Here is a 24635-nt window from a genome sequence, read left to right on the forward strand (position 1 = left end):
TTTGGCCCTGAACAACAAACATAGACCAGTGGTACCCAACCACTGGCCAAGGGACCGGTACCGGTCTGTGACACAAAAAACATTATATAATTTATAAACGACCGCATTTTCACCGACTTTACTTTTGCCCGTCCTGTTATACAGACCCACACTGCAAAAAGGCAGTGTTCAAAACAAGGGAAAACAAAAAATTAGGGGTAGTTTATTTGAACTAGGCAAAATTATCTGCCAATAGAACAAGAAAATTTGGCTTGTCAAGACTTTCCAAAACAAGTAAAATTAGCTAACCTCAATGAACCCAAAAATACCTTAAAATAAGTATATTCTCACTTATAACAACTGTACTACTATATGAGTACGTATTTTCTATTGTTTCATTGAAAATAAAAAAGCAAAGTCCATTTGGCTGTCATCTGTTTTAATTATGAGACACAATTGTGTCAAAGTCATGGTTTTTTTTTGTCATGCTTGAAATAAGAAATTATTACTTTAAAAAAGTAGTTTTATTCTTGTGAGTGTTGATGACACAGCTTTGCAACATAATTTTCTAGTTTCAAGCATGTTTTACTCAATATAGGTCATAAAATCTCAGCTACAAGCTGTAATATCTTACTGAGATCATTTGGGACCAAAACCCTTAAAACAAGTAAAACACTCAACATAAAATCTGCTTAGTGAGAAGAATGATCTTATCAGACAGAAAATAAGCAAATATCACCCTTATTTGAGATATTTAATCTTACTTAGATTCCAGTTTTTGCAGTGCACCAGCTTCTTCACAGATGTATAATAAAACTCTTAGAAGAAAGTCACCATTTGTTATATTTTGTATATCTTTGTGACATAGCATATTAATGCACATACAAACACCGTTTCCATATGAGTTGGGAAATTGTGTTGGATGTAAATATACCGTAAACGGAATACAATGATTTGCAAATCCTTTTCAACCCATATTCAATTGAATGCACGACAAAGGCAAGATATTTGATGTTCAAACTCATAAACTTTATTTTTTTTGTTGCAAATAATAATTAACTTAGAATTTCATGGCTGCAACATGTGCCAAAGTAGTTGGGAAAAGGGCATGTTCACCACTGTGTTACATCACCTTTTCTTTTAACAACACTCAATAAACGATTGGGAACTGAGAAAACTAATTGTTGAAGCTTTGAAAGTGGAATTCTAAAGTTAATGATTATTTGCAAAAAAAAAATGTTTATCAGTCTGAACATCAAATATATTGTCTTTGTAGCATATTCAACTGAATATGGGTTGAAAATGATTTGCAAATCATTGTATTCCGTTTATATTTACGTCTAACACAATTTCCCAACTCCTATGGAAACGGGGTTTGTATAAAATATAAAAGTGCCAGATTGTAGCCAAAGGCTAATTTTTAATCTGCAGTCCCCGGCAGGTTGATGGTATATACTATATAATATAGAGTATACCATATAATTTCTCTATATTATTATTACTATATAATATAGTGTATACCAGGGGTCGGCAACCCAAAATGTTGAAAGAGCCATATTGGACCAAAAATACAAAAAAAAATCTGTCTGGAGCCGCAAAAAATTAAAAGCCATATTACATACAGATAGTGTGTCATGAGATATAAATTGAATTAAGAGGATTTAAAGGAAACTAAATGAGCTCAAATATAGCTACAAATGAGGCATTATGATGCAATATGTACATATAGCTAGCCTAAATAGCATGTTAGCATCGATTAGTCATGCAGTGACCAAATATGCCTGATTAGCACTCCAACAAGTCAATAACATCAACAAAACTCACCTTTCATGCACAACCTTAAAAGTTTGGTGGACAAAATGAGACGGAAAAAGAAGTGGCATAAAACACGTCCTAGAAAGTTATACATGTAAACAAACTACGGTGAGTTCAAGGACCGCCAAAATTAGTAGGACAAAACGGCGCTCGCCAAATACTCGAATCAGTGAAGCATGTTTAATATAAACAGTGTGCTTTATAACAATTAGGGAGGTTTGTGTCATGGTTGTCCTCCTACAGAAACCATATTAAAACAAAAAATATTTTTTTTCCCCCTCATCTTTTTCCATTTTTCATACATTTCTGAAAAAGCTCCAGAGCCGCGGGTTGCCGACCCCTGGTGTATACCATCAAGGGACGGCGTGGCGCAGTGGAAGAATGGCCGTGCGCGACCCGAGGGTCCCTGGTTCAATCCCCACCTAGTACCAACCTCGTCATGTCCGTTGTGTCCTGAGCAAGACACTTCACCCTTGCTCCTGATGGGTGCTGGTTAGCGCCTTGCATGGCAGCTCCCTCCATCAGTGTGTGAATGTGTGTGTTAATGGGTAAATGTGGAAGTAGTGTCAAAGCGCTTTGAGTACCTTGAAGGTAGAAAAGCGCTATACAAGTACAACCCATTTATCATTTATTTATTTATCAAGGTGTCGGGGACAATCTCATCACAAAGAAATAAGCCCAGGACTATCATTATTTCAGCTTTATGGTGACTTGTATTTTTATCATTCACTTATTTTTGCTGTATTTATTTGACCACACGTGGAAGGTCAGTCCGTAAAAAATAATGCCTACTGGTGCAAAAACGGTTGGGGACCCCTGGGATGGAGTTTTTTATGCCAGGTACTGGCCCAGGATAATCCTTTTCTCTAAACTAAATTGTGAGACATATTTATTGAATATTTGTACTTTCAGGCTGTGTAAATTCCCTCTCTCTTCCTTTTTGCCTCCAGGCATTGGGCAGCATGTACTTCATCCACAAGACATTAAAGAACATCTGCCAGTATGACTTCAGCGGTAAAACAAACTTGATTATGTTTGAAATTTGCATTGGTGACTTCCCGTTTGTGTGTGTGTGTGTGTATGTATGAGTACAAATCTACTCGCTAATCGCTACCACTCCACCTCTCTGGCCACACGTTTGCAAAGAGCCAGTCATTTTCCCCCCTGCATAGTCCAGTCACGTTAGGCCTGAAAAAGCTCTTCCGAAAAGCTTATGGAAGAACCATAAACAACAAGGAGCTGCCACTCGCTGATTGGCCCAAAAGTGATAGTCGCTCACCAAACACAGTCTAATGGCCCCTTTATGGATCCCCCCATCATGTATGCCGCGCTGATGAGGTTAACACCAGTTTATTGATTGCTCTTTGCATGTTTTCTCACTCTTTTACATGACATCCGCCTGCCCCTCACAGTTAAGGATTTTAAAGCAGTGTCGGGACTGAACAAGCATGTGGGCTCTCTGGACGGGGTCACCAGCGTGGAAAAAGAAAAATTTCCAAAGAATTTCTGGCCTGATGTGAGTGTTTGGGTCCGTGTGTGGGATGGTAATGTTTGCACCAAAGGGAGATGCTTGGACAAATGAGTCTACTGGGTCGGAGGGGGCTGTCTGCCTGCTCTGACAGAGAGACGAGACAAATTATGTGAATGAATCAATAATGATCAGTTTAACTGCTATTTAGTGACTCACTCTAATTTGTCTGTGTTGCAGTTCAAGTGGTCCAGGAAGGGCTTCATGAGGACCCGCTGGATCATCCACAAGCGGTACATACATCAAACCGACTTACCTAAGATAATCCGATCTGGCACATTTACACTTACATTTGCAGTTACACTTGAATAAGACCCATTTGATTCCGATTCTGATTTAGCTGCAAGAGAAAGGAATAACACTTCTGTTTGTGATGGGTTTTTTTTGTATTCGATTAAAATACAATCATGTTGTCTAGTAATATCGCTCATTGAGCATTGTTATAATTATAAAGGCATCATTTTTAATACAGCTTTTGTATTAAATCTTAGTAGATTGTCCAGTGAGTTTTAAGTCGTTACAATTTGAGCAGCCTCATGAGCTTCTTTGAACCCTAATAATGTCCCCTGCACACTGCAAAAACTGAAATCTAAGTAAGATTAAATATCTCAAATAAGGGTGATATTTGCTTATTTTCTGTCTGATAAGATACTTCTTCTCACTAAGCAGATTTTATGTTAGAGTGTTTTACGTGTTTTGGTCCTAAAATATCTCAGTAAGATATTACAGCTTGTTGCTGAGATTTTATGACTTACATTGAGTAAAACATGCTTGAAACTAGAATAACAACTGTTGAAAAGCTGTGTCATCAACACTCACAAGTATAAAACTGCTTTTTCAAAGTAATAATTTCTTATTTCAAGCATGAAATAAAAAATCATGACTTTGACACAATTGCGTCTCATAATTAAAACAGATGACAGCCAAATGGACTTTGCTGTTTTATTTTCAATGAAACAATAGAACATACGTACTCATATAGTAGTACAGTTGGCACAGTACAGCAAACTGACAGTTAATATTTAAACATTTAACATGTGACTTTCCAAACAATTTTGAACAGAAATAGTTCATGCACATTCAGATAAATTCTTCAAAATTATAATAAAAAAAACATTTGGTCGAGGGCCGGGCTGTAAATATATATATATATATATATATATATATATATATATATATATATATATAATTGACTGAAAGAACACGCACTTGGCGCGATGATGTCATGGTATCGATGGGAAAATGCAAGAAATGTAATGCCGAGCGCATATCATTATGTCAAGATAATGGCGCTAGCATTTACTTAATTTAAGAATATTTTTCAACATATTGACAAAAAAGGTCTCATATTTGTTTTTTCTATCAAGAAAAGTGCACTTGTTATTAGTGAGAAAATACTTATTTTAAGGTATTTTTGGGTTCATTGAGGTTAGCTAATTTTACTTGTTTTGGAAAGTCTTGACAAGCCAAATTGTCTTGTTCTATTGGCAGATAATTTTGCTTAGTAAAATGCCCCTAACTTTTTGTATTTTTTTTCTTGTTTTTGAACACTGACTTTTTGCAGTGCACTTTTTCAAAAATCAGTTATTGTCCCCTGCACTGTTTAACGTCCAAAAATGATCTTGCGCAAATAAATGAAGACAAGTCAAACACTTGCGCCAGGTGGAAAACGGCTGCCCAGGCTTGTCCCTTTAAACCCGCTCACAAGCTCACTGATTGGCTTTCTGGGGCCGTTGTTCCAATGTGACAGTGATTGACAGGATGCAGCAGCTGGCCAATCAGCAGTCAAATGCGAGATGAGAGCGATTTATAGGAGCCTCTACATGGCAATATGAATCACGAACGAGTTCTACACCAAAAAACCTCCAAACAAAAGGTGTCTATTGATAGTGCATTGGCTTTGGTGTAATTTTTTTGTTCAGCGGGCATGGTTTGATTCCCAGCTAGGACATACAAGGTAAACATTACACAAAATCATAATGCAATCCTGAATAACCGAAGTGAAATGAAGCAAATTATATTTACGGTATATAGCGCTTTTCTCTAGTGACTCAAAGCGCTTTTACATAGTGAAACCCAATATCTAAGTTACATTTAAACCAGTGTGGGTGTGGTTTATTTTGTAGAAATGTAGCATCATCTACAAAGATACAAATAATTGCTATTGTGACATGCAGTGGACACATTAAGAACTGCTGTTTCTTTCATTAAAAGATTTCAGGTTTATTTTTATACTTAGCAAAATCATCCCGCGGGCCGGATAAAACCTGTTCGCGGGCCTGTTTCGGCCCTCGGGCTGTACGTTTGACACCCCTGCATTAGATTGACCAGAGAAATTAAGTGCAACTAATTGTTTTTAGATTAAATGAGCAGTGGTTTGATCTGCTACTACTCTTACTTTAATAAACACAGAACATAATGAAGACGTAACAAAAAGTAAAGTTATTTATTTATTTATGATAATTTTGTTTTTTCGTACAAACAATAAATTATTGAACAGTTTGTTTCCCATTCATATTACTCCAAAACATAAATCAATCTCTTAAAGCCACACACCCTTTTTTGTGCTGTCATTATGGAGTGTTGGTAAAAAATCAATTACAAAAGTACATTCCATTTTGGAATAAAGGCGTCATATAACAAAGTGTGGAAAAAAGAAAGCGCTATGAATATTTTCCAGATTTACAGTTGTGTTTTATTGACTAAAGCTTTTTTTTTTTCTTTTTGTTTTGCTAAGTGAGAACCTGGTGTCAGTATGTCAGAATGGTCCTTGTGCAACAGTTTACTGTTTGTTGTACAATGTGTTGCAAACCAATGCTTAACAAAACAAAATACTGAGCCAATGACGAGACGTGACATTAACTATTTATTGTTTTTATTCGCATGCTTGCTCATTTTGTGTTTGTGTGCTCTGTTTTCCCAGAGGGTTGGACCTGGTCAACGTCCACCTTTTTCACGATGCCTCCAACCTCATTGCCTGCAACGCCAGTCCTTCAATTTACTCCGCAAACCGCAAAAATGCACTGCGATATGTCATCAACAGGTCTGCATTGCAGCTGTACTAAAAAACGCACCAACAATGAATCCACACCAAGTGGAAAATGATCTTTAAAAATGTCTATGTCCTACTAGGGTTGGATACATTGTTTGTAATCTTTCCACCACCTGATAAAAGCTTTTATTTTAATACATAAAAACAGACAGTTTGATTTGAAGGTTTGTCCTTTTAATAATTAGACTCGAGATCCTCACAATAGCTAAAAATAATATTTCCTTCAATTTTGACTTTTTATTCAGCATTCAATGTCATACAAGTATAGTCACAGGTGACAATAGTGTACATTATAAACTACTTGAACCAGAATGCACTTGTAGAGATAGATACAAGCTTATACAACATTGAGAAATCAATAGCTTTGTTACTGTAGTCAAAGTGCTTCATTGAGCAACTTATTTAAAGGGTAGCTGCACTTCTTTCTTTTTTTTTTTTTTGCCTAAAATTCACAATCCTTATGAGAGACGAGAACACATATATCTTTTTTTAATGCGCTCTTACTTACACAAATAAAAGTCTGCTTACAATGGAGCCAATGGAAGCCTTGACGTCATTCATTCATTTTCATTTTTCATTTACCGGTATTTATTTATTTCAGGCAATGACATAAAAAAAAGTACAAAATTGACAACACATAATAATATAAATTAATATAGTCCAAAAGGTAATGTATACCTCATTGTCATTGTGTCATTGCATCTATTCTGTCCATTAAACCCAATAGATAACCATCAAAAAGGGCCAACAATACTCCATTTACATCTCGTGACCTTAATATTAACCAACTATTAGCGATATTGTTATTGTAAGCACCAACAAACAAAGGACAAAGAAGAAGAGCCATGATAAACATTGTGGATTTATTGATAATCTTATTCATCTCAACATATTGAAATACAACTTACTTCACTATTTATTGTTTATTTATTTTAACGTTATTCTTTATGGAGTATATTGTGAATAAATTGAGAACAGGAAGCGAACAAAAGGTTTAGCAATTGCTATTAGAAATGTCCGATAATGGCTTTTTTGCCGATATCCGATATTCCGATAATGTCCAACTCTTAATTACCGATTCCGATATCAACCGATACGGATATGTACAGTCGAGGAATTAACACATTATTATGCCTAATTTTGTTGTGATGCCCCGCTGGATGCATTAAACAATGTAACAAGGTTTTCCAAAATAAATCAACTCAAGTTATGGAAAAAAAATGCCAACATGGCACTGCCATATTTATTATTGAAGTCACAAAGTGCATTATTTTTTTTAACATGCCTCAGAACAGCAGCTTGGAATTTGGGACATGCTCTCCCTGAGAGAGCATGAGGAGGTTGAGGTGGTCGGGTTTGGGGGGGGCGGGGTTTGGGGGGTAGAGGGGGGTGTATATTGTAGCGTCCCGGAAGAGTTAGTGCTGCAAGGGGTTCTGGGTATTTGTTTTGTTGTGTTTATGTTGTGTTACGGTGCGGATGTTCTCCTGAAATGTGTTTGTCATTCTTGTTTGGTGTGGGTTCACATATTTGTAACAGTGTTAAAGTTGTTTATACAGCCACCCTCAGTGTGACCTGAATGGCTGTTGACCAAGTATGATTGCATTCACTTGTGTGTCTGAAAAGCCATAGATATCATGTGATTGGGCCAGCACGCAAAGGCAGTGCCTTTAAGGTTTATTGGCACTCTGTACTTCACCCTACGTCCGTGTACCACTCCGTACAGCGGTGTTTTAAAATGTCTTAAATTTTACTTTTTGAAACCGATACCGATAATTTCCGATATTACATTTTAATGCATTTATCGGTCGATAATATCGGCAGCCCGATATTATCGGACATCTCTAATTGCCATGTAATGGAAAAGGGTTAGGATTATATAAGCTCTGCTTTTTTCTGCTCCCTATACAAAGAGAAACTGGAAATTGTGACATATCATGTTGTAATTGTATGCATGTTCGTAGTAAACTCAAACCATAGCCATAATGTTAAGGGCCTACATTCAGTGGCGCATCGATCACAGAGAGGCAACGTCTCTATGTTGCTGTATTGACGTCATCAGCTGGTGAGCTGCTTTCTTGCCTCTGCTCGTGGAAGTTTATTCTCGATTATAAAAACCATGCCTCTCACTCTGACAGTAAAATGGTGTGGACATAAACTGAGAGGTTGGTAAACTTTGACAGCCAATTTAGCATCCAAGTGAGAGCAGACATTGATCAGTAAGTGTTTATTTAATTATGTTTGTTTGCTCTCATGAAGTCTGCATGAGTTTTAGTCAGTGTTGTAGTTGAAGGAAAAAGCAAACGTGATGCGTCCCATGAAATGAATGCGCCGCCGTATGCTTAAAATGATCAAAATGCGTAAATATTGCATGTTATTATGAATGTACCTGTTACTACATTACATATACACTTACAGCGTGTATATAAAATGTTGATGGAAGTGTTTGGATGTATTTTAAGCGCTTTGGCAGAATAGAGTGACTCCTATTGACTCCATTGAAAGTGGACTTTTGCTTGTGCATTTATTTACTAGTTAGAATGCATAAAGAAAGAAAAATATATGTGTGCTTGTCTTACATAAAGATTGCGAATGAATTTCCAAAAAAGTGCAGTTCCCCTTTAACCTCTTAAGGCTCTAGCTGTTTTTTTTTTTTTTTTACATGCTTTTTTTTTTTTAATTTCTCTTTGCTATTTGGGCTTATTGGACCCTAATTAGAATAAAAACTAAGAATCATCTTTTGATATGATGTACTTAGTCCATAAGTACACAAATGTGTACTTTATGTTTAGTGACATGCTAATTCTTATTTTTACTCTTTTTTTTTTCCAAATTCCATTGTATGTTATATGTTCATGTTACCATGAATTGATTAACGTGGACCCCGACTTAAAGAAGTTGAAAAACTTATTCGGGTATTACCATTTAGTGGTCAATTGTACGGAATATATACTGTACTGTGCGATCTACTAATAAGAGTTTCAATCAATCAAAAACTCTTCTGACACCACCAGATAGCAGTATAAGTGTCCATATGTCGGCATAAGACCCCAATTCAGTAGTGTACACAATTTTGGAAAAAAAAGCTAAAAGGTGCTGTCCACACATGTGGCCACTAAGCCTTTAGAGGTTTTAATGGCACATGTACAGTACATTTTATGTCGAAAACCCTCCTCAAGTTGGTACTTACTGCATAGTTAAGTTTTGTAAATCAAACTTTTCAAATGTGACACAAATGTAAAAAGAAGTTAGCCACAGTTGTTGGTAAAATGTAAACAACAACATTTTTAATAGGATTTTGAGTCACGCTGTGCCTGAGGTGTATTTTTCTAAATATTGTTTGACTTCTGAATTGGGCTGGGAATTTTTAAAACTATTGCTAAAATGAGTCCTAATCCAAAAAAATCATGCTGAGTGAATTTTATCCCCTCGTCTTTTTCCAGGATATCTGACAACTGCCACACTCCGATGCCTTTCTTCCTGTTTGGAGATTTTAACTTCCGTTTGGACACGCAGAGTCTGGTGCAGGTATACAATCAAACATTATTACTAGCTTTGCGTCTGTGTTATTCCCCCATTTTGACCAAAACTCGTGTGTGTGTGTGTGTGTGTGTGTGTGTGTGTGTGTGTGTGTGTGTGTGTGTGTGTGTGTGTGTGTGTGTGTGTGTGTGTGTGTGTGTGTGTGTGTGTGTGTGTGTGTGTGTGTGCACGTGAGCAGTATCTGTCTACCTCAGCAGACGTCCAGACGGTGAAGAAGGACAGCACGGATGAAGTGCAGAAAATCATATGCGAGGAGAAAGCTGACCGCCAGGTATTTAAAAAAAAAAAAATATATATATATATATATATACATTTCCACAGTCACCGAGGATTCATTTTTACTATCCGGCTCCTGTTTGATTGACAGGTGCTTCTGCTAATCGAGGACAAGCTCTTCACCTACCTGCACCAGGCCTTGTTCCGAGAAGACAATGGCAAAGCGGTGAGAGCAGAACTCACACAATTATTAATTATATGTTGAATGTCAAATGCTTTATGGTCAGAACAACTTCAATTTTACTTCAATCATCATTTGACTATGTGGGGACAGACATGTGCACAGTAAGGGCCCTAGTGGTGGTCTCTGTAATGAATTGCCCAAATATGTTCTTGTGAAAATTCTTCCCCAAACGCCCGAGGGCCTGCAAGAGCCAGCCAGGTTTACTGCTCCACAAATAAGACAAGTTCTCTATTTTTTTTTTCATTTAAAATCCTAATTATTGAGATAAAAGGTGGGTCTTAAGTTGAGCTATGAATCTGGTGAGGTATATATTGGTATATTATGCTTCAGCTCAGAAAACTCAGAAAACAGTAAAAAAAAAAAATATTGTGTGAATTGTGCACATTTATTTCAATCAGTTTGATCATTTGAGTTCGTATTTGTTACTACGGTGTATACAGTCGTCCCTCGCCACGTCGCACCTCTAATATTGCATTGTCTCCACATTGGATTTTTGAAGATATTATTATTTCTTTAAAGCATATTATACTATTTTTGGTGCTAAATTAAGCATTTCAATCATTAAAATGGCTAAATAAACTAAACATATCAATACTATTGTAATATCGTCCACTAGATGAGACCAAACCAATCAGAGTGGGCTGTTCATTATTGTGGCCACTGATTGGCTCAGCCTCAGACAGCATTACTATAGTTTAGTTGAGTTTAGTCTTTATTTGAAGGAACAATGCACAGAAACATTAAGCTCAAAGACAGATATGTATAACTTCCTATGAGGAAGCAGTGCCTGGGGAGTCTGTGGTGGGCTCTCCTATTTCTGGGGCTGAGGTTGCTGAGGTAGTTAAAAAGCTCCTCGGTGGCAAGGCTCCGGGGGTAGATGAGATCCGCCCGGAGTTCCTTAAGGCTCTGGATGCTGTGGGGCTGTCTTGGTTGACAAGACTCTGCAGCATTGCGTGGACATTGGGGGCGGTACCTATGGATTGGCAGACCGGGGTGGTGGTTCCTCTCTTTAGAAGGGGAACCGGAGGGTGTGTTCTAACTATCGTGGGATCACACTCCTCAGCCTTCCCGGTAAGGTCTATTCGGTTGTACTGGAGAGGAGGCTACGCCGGATAGTCGAACCTCGGATTCAGGAGGAACAGTGTGGTTTTCGTCCTGGTCGTGGAACTGTGGACCAGCTCTATACTCTCGGCAGGGTCCTTGAGGGTGCATTGGAGTTTGCCCAACCAGTCTACATGTGTTTTGTGGACTTGGAGAAGGCATTCGACCGTGTCCCTCGGGAAGTCCTGTGGGGAGTGCTCAGGGAGTATGGAGTATCGGACTGTCTGATTGTGGCAGTCCGCTCCCTGTATGCTCAGTGCCAGAGCTTGGTCCGCATTGCCGGCAGTAAGTCGGACACTTTTCCAGTGAGGGTTGGACTCCGCCAAGGCTGCCCTTTGTCACCCATTCTGTTCATAACTTTTATGGACAGAATTTCTAGGCGCAGTCAAGGCGTTGAGAGGATCTGGTTTGGTGGCTGCAAGATTAGGTCTTTGCTTTTTGCAGATGATGTGGTCCTGATGGCTTCATATGGCCAGGATCTTCAGCTCTCGCTGGATCGGTTCGCAGCCGAGTGTGAAGCGACTGTGATGAGAATCAGCACCTCCAAGTCCGAGTCCATGGTTCTCGCCCGGAAAAGGGTGGAGTGCCATCTCCGGGTTGGGGAGGAGATCTTGCCCCAAGTGGAGGAGTTCAAGTACCTCGGAGTCTTGTTCACGAGTGAGGGAAGAGTGGATCGTGAGATCGACAGGCGGATCGGTGCGGCGTCTTCAGTAATGCGGACCCTGTATCGATCCGTTGTGGTGAAGAAGGATCTGAGCCGGAAGGCAAAGCTCTCAATTTACCGGTCGATCTACGTTCCCATCCTCACCTATGGTCATGAGCTTTGGGTTATGACCGAAAGGACAAGATCACGGGTACAAGCGGCCGAAATGAGTTTCCTCCGCCGGGTGGCGGGGCTCTCCCTTAGAGATAGGGTGAGAAGCTCTGCCATCCGGGGGGAGCTCAAAGTAAAGCCGCTGCTCCTCCACATCGAGAGGAGCCAGATGAGGTGGTTCGGGCATCTGGTCAGGATGCCACCCGAACGCCTCCCTAGGGAGGTGTTTAGGGCACGTCCAACCGGTAGGAGGCCGCGGGGAAGAACCAGGACACGTTGGGAAGACTATGTCTCCCGGCTGGCCTGGGAACGCCTCGGGGTCCCACAGGAAGAGCTGGACGAAGTGGCTGGGGAGAGGGAAGTCTGGGCTTCCCTGCTTAGGCTGCTGCCCCCGCGACCCGACCTCGGATAAGCGGAAGGAGATGGATGGATTGATGGACAGATATGTTCTGTACCAGAATATAGCTAAATAGCTAATTTCCATCTGCAGTCCCTGGCTACCTAAATTAAAGGGATACAAAAATCATGCAATAAAATTATGACAATAAAATCATACTATAGCATGCAATCAAATTAAGAAAAGTCATAAAATGCCCTTTCATGGACACATATTTAATATACAATACACCCACACCTCATTTACATCATCACACAAAGACAATACATGCTCTTGTTCACATCTGTCATCATTTGTAAAAACAACCATGATTTTAACAGACACACCTCACAATTTACAACAAAAATGCTCTCATGGATAAATATAATACACATTAAGTTGATGTGTCAAACATAGTGCCCACCTTAGTGACCGTGTGAGCAGCTTTGATTGCTCCATAGCCACTTTTTAACTTCAATTGTGAATGAAGAGTAATCTGTTAGACTTTTCAAGTTTGTTGTGAGGTCGTTCGTTGTGCAAAAGATGTTGTCCCTATATGGATTAAAAGAGTGTAAAGGTGACTAAATAGTGTTCTTTCATGTCTAGAGTGCTCTCATAATGTTGAAAAATGTATTTAGAAGGTTGTAGACAGTTTTTATATGCTCTAGTTATGAAAATATTTGATTCATAAGTATTGATTCTGGCTTTGCGGCATACTTGCCAACCTTGAGACCTCCGATTTCGGGAGTTGGGGAGGGGGAGGGGCGGGGGCGTGGTTAAGAGTGGAGGAGTATATTTACAGCTAGAATCCACCAAGTCAAGTAGTTCATATATATATATATATATATATATATATATATATATATATATATATATATATATATATATATATATATATATATATAAATAAAAGAAATGCTTGAATTTCAGTGTTTATTTAATTACACATATACACACACAACACTCATCTACTCATGGTTGAGTTAAGGGTTGAATTGTCCATCCTTGTTCTATTCTCTGTCACTATTTTTCTAACCATGCAGAACACCCTCTCTGATGATGCATTGCTGTGTGGCACGCACAAAAATGCTTTCATCAAATGCACTAGAGTCTGGAATCTTCCACCTTTCCCTAGCTTGGCCCAAAACCGGTCTATCCAGGTCCAATCGCAGCTGCGGCTTGGAACTTACAAGCGTATTTCTTCATCTTACTCGTCGTCGGCGTCGCCACGGCTGTATCTTCCTCGTTCTTCTGCTTCGTCTCCTTGTTGTGTTTGCAGTTGTGCACTGCATTCTCTAAAAGCCGTAGATGTTATTGTCACATATGCATGTACAGTAGATTTTGAGATTTTGATGATACCGGGTAGAAGGAGACGGCACTGAGGCTGGGAGAGTGTTTAGCCTGGGGCGTTTTTATTCAAAAGGAAAATCTATATCTATATATATATATATATATATATATATATATATATCTATATATATATATATATATATATATATATATATATACTATATATTATATTGTATGATATATTATATGATATATTATATTATATTATATATATCAATATATGTATACATTAGATGTGTATGTAACCAAACAGGAAATGGATGTCAGACAATGTGTAGAATTTAACTTGAGGGTTTTACCGTAAGTGTTGGAGGTGCGTGTTGAGAGGAGCGGTGCTGTCAGACAAGGGCGAGGCAGGCAGGGCTTGTCCAGGGGCGGAAGCCTGGTCGGGAGGCAGGAGCGAGTCATCGTAGTCCGGGGGCGAGCGAGCAGTCGAGAACCAGGAAGCACGAGGAAGACAGGGAAGATCCAGAAGCACACGACACACAGCATGACTCGGGGACGCACACAGGGAGGGTACGATGTACAGATTGCTACGTTCTGGCAAAGGATCTCTGGTGGCGGTTGTTTAAGTAGCCGTCCCTCTCATCAGTGTTGATTGAAGATGGAACGCAGCTGCCTGCAGCAGCTTGAGTCACGCGCGCGCGAGCGCGCTTGGAGGTGCGCTCAGCGCGGCTCCCAAATGATTGCGCACTGGTGTGCGTCTGGGCCGTGACATAGATGGCAGTATTGTCCTGTTTAAGAGTGTCACAACATTGCTGTTTACGGCAGACGAACTGCTTTACGGTGGACGAAAACGTGACTGCTGTTGTTGTGTGTTGTTACCGCGCTGGGAGGACGTTAATGAAACTGCCTAACAATAAACCCACATAAGAAACCAAGAACTCGCCCTCGATCATTCTACAGTTATAACGTCATTGGGCAGGCACGCTGTTTATATTGTGGGAAAGCGGACGTGAAAACAGGTCAGGTCCGCATGGAGCTGGAGGGGGCGTGGCCTCCAGCTCGGCCTGAATTTCGGGAGATTTTCGGAAGAAAATTTGTCCCGGAAGGTTTTCGGGAGAGGCGCTGAATTTCGGGAGTCTCCCTGAAAATCCGGGAGGGTTGGCAAGTATGCTTTGCGGAAATGTATTTATTGCGATATTGTTTCGAACCAATTACCAGCCATACACATTAAAATGGCTAAATAAACTAAACATATCAATACTACTGTAATATTGTCCACTAGATGAGACCAAACCAATCAGAGTGGGCTGTTCAGTATCGTGGCCACTGATTGGCTCAGCCTCAGACAGCATTACTATAGTTTAGTTGAGTTTAGTCTTTATTTGAAGGAACAATGCACAGAAACATTAAGCTCAAAGACAGATATGTATAACACGTCTTCCTATGAGGAAGCAGTGCCTGGGGAGTCTGTGGTGGGCTCTCCTATTTCTGGGGCTGAGGTTGCTGAGGTAGTTAAAAAGCTCCTCGGTGGCAAGGCCTCGGGGGTAGATGAGATCCGCCCGGAGTTCCTTAAGGCTCTGGATGCTGTGGGGCTGTCTTGGTTGACAAGACTCTGCAGCATCGCGTGGACATCGGGGGCGGTACCTCTGGATTGGCAGACCGGGGTGGTGGTTCCTCTCTTTAAGAAGGGGAACCGGAGGGTGTGTTCTAACTATCGTGGGATCACACTCCTCAGCCTTCCCGGTAAGGTCTATTCGGGTGTACAGGAGAGGAGGCTACGCCGGATAGTCGAACCTCGGATTCAGGAGGAACAGTGTGGTTTTCGTCCTGGTCGTGGAACTGTGGACCAGCTCTATACTCTCGGCAGGGTCCTTGAGGGTGCATGGGAGTTTGCCCAACCAGTCTACATGTGTTTTGTGGACTTGGAGAAGGCATTCGACCGTGTCCCTCGGGAAGTCCTGTGGGGAGTGCTCAGGGAGTATGGGGTATCGGACTGTCTGATTGTGGCAGTCCGCTCCCTGTATGCTCAGTGCCAGAGCTTGGTCCGCATTGCCGGCAGTAAGTCAGACACGTTTCCAGTGAGGGTTGGACTCCGCCAAGGCTGCCCTTTGTCACCCATTCTGTTCATAACTTTTATGGACAGAATTTCTAGGCGCAGTCTAGGCGTTGAGGGGATCTGGTTTGGTGGCTGCAGGATTAGGTCTCTGCTTTTTGCAGATGATGTGGTCCTGATGGCTTCATCTGGCCAGGATCTTCAGCTCTCGCTGGATCGGTTCGCAGCCGAGTGTGAAGCGACTGGGATGGGAATCAGCACCTCCAAGTCCGAGTCCATGGTTCTCGCCCGGAAAAGGGTGGAGTGCCATCTCCGGGTTGGGGAGGAGATCTTGCCCCAAGTGGAGGAGTTCAAGTACCTCGGAGTCTTGTTCACGAGTGATGGAAGAGTGGATCGTGAGATCGACAGGCGGATCGGTGCGGCGTCTTCAGTAATGCGGACGCTGTATCGATCCGTTGTGGTGAAGAAGGAGCTGAGCCGGAAGGCAAAGCTCTCAATTTACCGGTCGATCTACGTTCCCATCCTCACCTATGGTCATGAGCTTTGGGTTATGACCGAAAGGACAAGATCACGGGTACAAGCGGCCGAAATGAGTTTCCTCCGCCGGGTGGCGGGGCTCTCCCTTAGAGATAGGGTGAGAAGTTCAAAGTAAAGCCGCTGCTCCTCCACATCGAGAGGAGCCAGATGAGGTGGTTCGGGCATCTGGTCAGGATGCCACCCGAGCGCCTCCCTCGGGAGGTGTTTAGGGCACGTCCGACCGGTAGGAGGCCGCGGGGAAGACCCAGGACACGTTGGGAAGACTATATCTCCCGGCTGGCCTGGGAACGCCTCGGGGTCCCACAGGAAGAGCTGGACGAAGTGGCTGGGGGAGAGGGAAGTCTGGGCTTCCCTGCTTAGGCTGCTGCCCCCGCGACCTGACCTCGGATAAGCGGAAGAAGATGGATGGAGATGGATGGATGGATGGACAGATATGTTCTGTACCAGAATATAGCTAAATAGCTAATTTCCATCTGCAGTCCCTGGCTACCTAAGTTAAAGGGATACAAAAATCATGCAATAAAATTATGACAATAAAATCATACTATAGCATGCAATCAAATTAAGAAAAGTCATAAAATGCCCTTTCATGGACACATATTTAATATACAATACACCCACACCTCATTTACATCATCACACAAAGACAATACATGCTCTTGTTCACATCTGTCATCATTCAAAAAGCTCAGATCCAAGATGGCTGCCGGCTAGATGCACTGAGTCATACAGCTCCAACAATTCATGAAAAATCTTGAATATAAGTTGACATCCATCCAGCAGAGCAACATCTTCATGTTTATAAGGAAGATAAACATTGAACTGCCGGATCAATTTTGTGATTTTGGACTTGTTGGAGACTTTTTGATGACATGTGCTTCAATGCACTGACAAGCCATCAATACTGGATTGCCTGGAATCAGAAAGTATTCTGAAAGATCAACTGGATTCTAAAAGTACTTTTCCTCTCTAAAGAATGGCAACTAAGAAGTTGGCAGAAGAAATGGAAGAGGTGAAAAAGTCTCTGAATTTCATGTCAGAGGAACTGAGCAAAGTAGCAAAACAGCAAACGGGCCTTCTGGACTTAATTGATGAAATTAAGCAGCTGAAGGCAATAATCAAAGACAAAGACAAGAAGATTGAAGAGCTTGAAAGAAGAGTGGACGATCTAGAGCAGTACTCCAGGATGGATGACCTGGTGATTTCTGGGCTTGAGACAAGCCACCGCTCCTATGCTCGGATCACAGCAGGTGACAAGGAGGGAGAAGGTGCACCAAGAGGTGAACTGCACACGCTTGAGCAGCAAGTCATCAACTTCTTCAATAACAAAGGAATTCCTGTATGCAGTTCAAGTATAGCTGCATGCCACACCATTCCACTGAAACAAAACAACAGATCCAACATCATCATCCGTTTTGTGAGTAGAAAACATAAAATTGAAATGCTTAAGCTGGGAAAAAATTTGAAAGGCACTGGAGTGTATGTAAATGAGCACCTCACAAAGAGAAACGCAGAAATTGCAAGACAAGCCAGGATCTTGAAAAAGGGAAAGCGAATTCAGGATACATGGACAAGGAACTGTAAAGTAATGATCAGATTGAATGGTCCACCAGAACAAGCAAGGGTATTAGTGGTCAGAGACATGAAGGAACTTGAACAATATAAATGAAAAAGATGATGATGATAAACAAGTGGAATAGTGGGGAAAAGTTGCTTGTTGGCTATGTACTGTGTGCAGAGAAACAGTGTGGACAACCAACATGACGGAAGAACAAATGAGCTGCACAAAATTCAAGTCTTTTGACTTTCATGATCATAAATGCTATGAGTTAGAAAATAACATTGACCCAGATATTCACTTCTATCAGGACTCTAATGTGGACTGTGAGTATTATACTGAAGAACAGTTTAATTCAAATGTTAAAATGGAAGGCTTTTCTGTGATTCATTTCAACAGCAGGAGTCTTTACAGTAACTTTTCCAAAATTAAAGAGTATCTTAAACATATACAGCAAAGGTTTACTGTAATAGCAATTTCAGAGACTTGGTTGAGTGATAGTAAGGAATTACTGGATGGGTTAGAGGGATATGAAATGTTTTTGAAAAACAGGATGAACATGTATTGTTTGTGATGTCCTCTCTCAAATGTAGGCTGATTGCTGACATGACAACTGCTATTGACAATATGATGGAATGTGTAACTATTGAAATCAGTGTTGAAAGATCCAAAAACATATTCATTAGTTGTATTTATAGAACTCCAGGATCATGCATTGATCAATTTAATAAGAAAATGTTTGAGTTATATGAAAGACTTAATGATAAGGTGATCTTGATTTGTGGTGACTTCAACATTGATTTGATGACATTTAATGATCACATGAAAACTACTGATTTTGTTAATCTTATGTTTAGCTTGAGTTTCTTTCCACTAATTGTAAAACCTAGCAGAATAACAAAGGACAGCTTAACACTGATTGACAATATTTTTATAAATGTATTTGATGGGAATAGAAAAAGTGGACTCTTGGTGACTGATGTAAGTGATCACTTGCCTGTCTTTACAGTGATCCAAATGAACAAGGAGCAAAACTTACAAACAAAAAGACAAATAAATAACTTTGTTAGAATAAAATCACCAGAAGCAGTTAAGGCATTCAAGGCGGATCTTTTAAATCAGGATTGGCAAAATGTTTTTGTGGAGGATACTAATGAAGCATACGATACATTCCTGGATATATTTCTGACACTTTATGACCGTCATTGTCCATTAAGAGAATATAAGCAAAATACTAAAAAGAGGGAGAAACCATGGATAACAAGGGGTTTAGTAAAAGCCTGTAAAAAAAAAAAAGGCTTTACAAGGAATTTATTAAGCATCGAACAAAGGAAAGTGAGGACAAATATAAAAAGTATAAAAACAGATTGACATGTATCATGAGGCTGCAACAAAAAAACTATTATGAACAATTGCTGCATAAACATAAAAATAACATTATTGAAACCTGGGATGTGCTTAATACTATGATTAAAAAATCTAGCAAAAAGGATTTTACAGCTTATCTGGTAAAAGATGACAACTCAATTATTGAAAATATAGAAGAAATAGCTGAGGAATTCAATACATTTTTTGTGAATGTTGGCCCAAATTTGGCAAAAAATATTAAGTTTAATATGAATGATGAGAAAAAGTTAAGGCGTGTATCTGACATTAAAAATTCAATGTTTCTTGGCGGAGTTTGTGAAAGTGATGTGTTAGAAGTGGTAAGAAAGTTTAAAAACAAAAAATCTGTCGATGGTAACAACATGGATATGTCACTTGTTAAAGAAGTGATGGATTGTGTCCTGAAGCCGTTTACTTATATATGTAATACATCTTTATCAACTGGAACTTTTCCTGACAAAATGAAAATTGCTAAAGTTATTCCGATTTATAAAAATGGTGATAAACATATGGTCTCAAATTATAGACCTGTGTCTCTACTACCTCAATTTGCAAAAATTCTTGAGAAATTATTTGTAAATAGACTTGATAAGTTCATTGACAAACATGAGCTACTGAATGACCATCAGTATGGGTTCAGGAGTAATCGATCTACATCCCTAGCAGTGATGGACTTTGTAGAAAACGTAGCTACAGCAATAGAAAAAAAGCAACACACCGTTGGAGTATTTATTGATTTATGTAAAGCTTTTGACACAATCGATCATTCCTTACTTCTGCAAAAATTGGAAAACTATGGCATAAGAGGTGTTTCACAAGAGTGGTTAAGTAGTTATTTAAGTAATAGATCTCAATATGTGGAAATCAATAAGACTAAATCACAGCCAAGAAGAGTAACTTGTGGGGTTCCACAAGGCTCGGTATTGGGACCTAAGTTATTTATACTATATTTAAATGATATTTGTTCAGTATCTAATAAATTGAAATTTATTATGTTTGCAGATGATACAAATGTATATTGTTCAGGAGAAGACTTGAAGGAAGTGTTGAGGGTAATAGAGGTTGAGTTGATTCAGCTAAAAAAATGGTTTGATATCAATAAGTTATCATTAAATGATAAGAAAACTAAATTTATGGTGTTTAGTGGTGCAAGAACAAATCGTGAAGTAAAACTAAAATTAAATCAAGTGGAAATTGATAGAGTATATGAAACTAAATTCTTGGGAATAATAATTGGTCATAAATTATGTTGGAAACCGCATATTGAATATATAAAGGGAAAAATATCCAAATCCATTGCCATTCTTTATAAAGTAAAACACATGCTGAATAAGAAATGTTTGCATATGTTATATTATTCTTTTATTTTTCCATATTTAACATATTGTGTTGAAGTTTGGGGAAATGTTTATAGAACAAACATAGACCCAATAATTAAACTTCAAAAAAGGGTAATAAGAATAATACACAAAGCGTGCTACTATGAACATACCAATCCATTATTTATAAGTTCTAATGTGTTAAAATTTTCAGATATTGTGTTTTTAAAAACAATGGAAATTATGTTTCGAGTAAAGAACAACAGCCTTCCAGCTTGTATGCTTAGGTTATTTCAATTAAGAGGAGAAACCCATAATTTACGGGGGGTATTGATTTCTGAAATAGGTAAAGCAAGAACGAATATTAAATACAAATGTATTTCAGTTTTAGGAGTTAAATGGTGGAACAAGCTCAGTGATGAGTTGAAGACATGTACTTCTTTGTTAAGGTTTAAGAAAACATTGAAAGGTGAGATAGTTGAAAATTATAAAATATAGTAACAATTACTTTCATCCCATTGATTTTTTTTTTTTTTTTAACATTGATGTTCCAGGTAATCTTATTTTCAGTGAAGGTATAGGATAGGCAAATATAAGCTTTGGCTTCAGCCTATTCCTTTTTCGGTCATGCTTTTTCTTTTCTTTTCTTTTCCTTTTGTGTGTAAATGTGTATGATTGTTATATTATATATATATCTGTACTTTTAAACTGGTCACACAAAATGGTTAATGGTTGATGGTTGATTATATGACCGAAATAAACTTATTTCATTCATTCATTCATTCATTAAAATTCATTAAAATGAATGTATGGATGAAATACATTGAGAATGAAAACAATAAAATCATACTATAGCATGCAATCAAATTAAGAAAAGTCATAAAATGCCCTTTCATGGACACATGTTTAATATACAATACACCCACACCTCATTTACATCATCACACAAAGACAATACATGCTCTTGTTCACATCTGTCATCATTTGTAAAAACAACCATGATTTTAACAGACACACCTCACAATTTACAACAAAAATGCTCTCATGGATAAATATAATACACATTAAGTTGATGTGTCAAACATAGTGCCCACCTTAGTGACCGTGTGAGCAGCTTTGATTGCTCCATAGCCACTTTTTAACTTCAATTGTGAATGAAGAGTAATCTGTTAGACTTTTCAAGTTTGTTGTGAGGTCGTTCGTTGTGCAAAAGATGTTGTCCCTATATGGATTAAAAGAGTGTAAAGGTGACTAAATAGTGTTCTTTCATGTCTAGAGTGCTCTCATAATGTTGAAAAATGTATTTAGAAGGTTGTAGACAGTTTTTATATGCTCTAGTTATGAAAATATTTGATTCATAAGTATTGATTCTGGCTTTGCGGCATACTTGCCAACCTTGAGACCTCAAGGTTGGCAAGGTGGGAAGGTGGGAAGGGGGAGGGGCAGGGGCGTGGTTAAGAGGGGAGGAGTATATTTACAACTAGAATTCACCAAGTCAAGTAGTTCATATATATATATATATATATATACAGTATACATATATATATATATATATATATATATATAAGAAATACTTGCATTTCATTGTTCATTTATTTACAGATATACACACACAACACTCATTGTTGAGTTAAGGGTTGAATTGTCCATCCTTGTTCTATTCTCTGTCACTATTTTTCTAACCATGCTGAACACCATCTCTGATGATGCATTGCTGTGTGGCACGCACAAAAATTCTTTCAGCAAATGCACTAGAGTCTGGAATCTTCCATCGTTCCCTAGCATGGCCCAAAACCGGTCTATCCAGGTCCAATCGCAGCTGCGGCTTGGAACTTACAAGCGTTTTTCTTCATCTTACTCGTCGTCGGCGTCGCCACGGCTGTATCTTCCTCGTTCTTCTGCTTCGTCTCCTTGTTGTGTGCGCAGTTGTGCACTGCACTCTCGGGGACGCACACAGGGAGGGTACGATGTACAGATTGCTACGTTCTGGCAAAGGATCTCTGGTGGCGGTTGTTTAAGTAGCCGTCCCTCTCATCAGGGTGTGATGATTGAAGATGGAACGCAGCTGCCTGCAGCAGCTTGAGTGACGCGCGCGCGAGCGCGCTTGGAGGTGCGCTCAGCGCGGCTCCCAGATGATTGCGCACTGGTGTGCGTCTGGGCCGTGACATAGATGGCAGTATTGTCCTGTTTAAGAGTGTCACAACATTGCTGTATACGGCAGACGAACTGCTTTACGGTAGACGAAAACGTGACTGCTGTTGTTGTGTGTTGTTACCGCGCTGGGAGGACGTTAATGAAACTGCCTAACAATAAACCCACATAAGAAACCAAGAACTCGCCCTCGATCATTCTACAGTTTATAACGTCATTGGGCAGGCACGCTGTTTATATTGTGGGAAAGCGGACGTGAAAACAGGTCAGGTCCGCATGGAGCTGGAGGGGGCGTGGCCTCCAGCTCGGCCTGAATTTCAGGAGATTTAGGAGAGAAAATTTGTCCCGGGAGGTTTTCGGGAGAGGCACTGAATTTCGGGAGTCTCCCGGAAAATCCGGGAGGGTTGGCAAGTATGCTTTGCGGAAATGTATTTATTGCAATATTGTTTGGAACCAATTAACAGCCATAAACAAGGGACAATTGTAAATTGGAAATATTCTGCTGTGATTGTCATCATAATTGATAATAGTGATTATTTTATGAATAATTTTCACGGTGTGTGCACTTTTTTCTCGCTTGATATCCTGCCACACAAAATGTCTTGTACCTGTGCGGAGATAATATGTAATGACGTTCCCTTGCTTCCAGCTGCTGAAATATGACAAAGAAGTCAGAGCCTTTCACGATGTTGTTAGAGAAGAGGGAATCCAGTTTCCACCTAGGTGAGATTTCAAGCTTACTGCTGCGTTTTTTTATTTATTTAAAAAGAACTTCAGTGTATGACACTGGTCTCTTTCTCGCTCTCTCTCCCAGCTACCCCTACAGTGAAGAGTACACTAAGCCAACCCAGTACATGAACACTCGCTGTCCTGCATGGTGTGATCGCATCCTGATGTCGCACACTGCACAACAGTTCATCCATTGTGTAAGTTGTGAGCCCACATGCTGTCCTTCCCTCGATATCAATGTGATTGTGTCCACTCAGGCCTGATTAAAGACAAAATCGAACAATTTATGGTTTTCTAAGTTCGTTGTTAAAGCATGTTTTGATCATGTATAAATGCGGATTAATCACATTTTTTATTTTGACGTCACATGCTCCTTTATTTTTAAACGGTCAGTGATTAGGTGTCAGTGCAAAGATTAAGGAGGAGACGTGTAATAACTGGAACATTTTGTATCAAAATACACCCAGACTGGACTTTAGACAAAAATGTTACTAAGTTTTGAGCAAATAAAGGACGTGTGTTTAAGTAAAACATTTGAAAGACAATAAAATTTGCATTTATGTCCAAATATTGGAGTTTTTTTTAAAGCCCATGTACTGTGATTAATTACAATTCAAAGTGTGAATAATCATATTTTAATAATTTATTGTTTGAATGCACTAATTTAAACAAACAATAAACCAAACAAGGTAAGAAGAAACTCGTAACTAAACTAATTGAAAGGAACAAGTAACTAATAGAGCTGTGAACTGAATTGATTCTTCGGTAACGATTCGATTCAGAATTGATTCTTAATTCAAAACGATTCTCGATTTAAAATAATTACTTTTTAATAACATTAGATGCCAGTTCTATGATTAAGTACATTCTTCCATAAAATAGATAAACAGCTGTGATAAATGTCAATATAACTAAAAAAAAAAACTGGTTTTGTTTCTAAAATT

At 39.3% G+C, this 24635-nt stretch overlaps 1 protein-coding gene across 4 annotated transcripts in view; it reads left to right on the forward strand.

The window, feature by feature from the left end:
* inpp5l (inositol polyphosphate-5-phosphatase L) overlaps positions 1-24635 on the forward strand; it is an 81274-nt gene that overhangs the window by 31196 nt on the left and 25443 nt on the right. For all 4 annotated transcript variants that reach the window (XR_009817858.1, XM_061986244.1, XM_061986242.1 and 1 more), the window contains exons 5-13: positions 2745-2808; positions 3207-3310; positions 3503-3555; positions 6246-6365; positions 9815-9899; positions 10090-10182; positions 10279-10353; positions 23612-23685; positions 23777-23888. Coding sequence is in view for 3 of the 4 variants with exons in the window: in XM_061986244.1 (XP_061842228.1) it covers positions 2745-2808; positions 3207-3310; positions 3503-3555; positions 6246-6365; positions 9815-9899; positions 10090-10182; positions 10279-10353; positions 23612-23685; positions 23777-23888 (780 nt within the window). In the remaining variant the exon portion in view is untranslated. The remainder of the gene's footprint in view (positions 1-2744; positions 2809-3206; positions 3311-3502; positions 3556-6245; positions 6366-9814; positions 9900-10089; positions 10183-10278; positions 10354-23611; positions 23686-23776; positions 23889-24635) is intronic.

The sequence above is a fragment of the Nerophis lumbriciformis genome, linkage group LG12, assembly GCF_033978685.3.
Source record: "Nerophis lumbriciformis linkage group LG12, RoL_Nlum_v2.1, whole genome shotgun sequence".
NCBI classification, from domain to species: Eukaryota; Metazoa; Chordata; class Actinopteri; order Syngnathiformes; family Syngnathidae; genus Nerophis; species Nerophis lumbriciformis.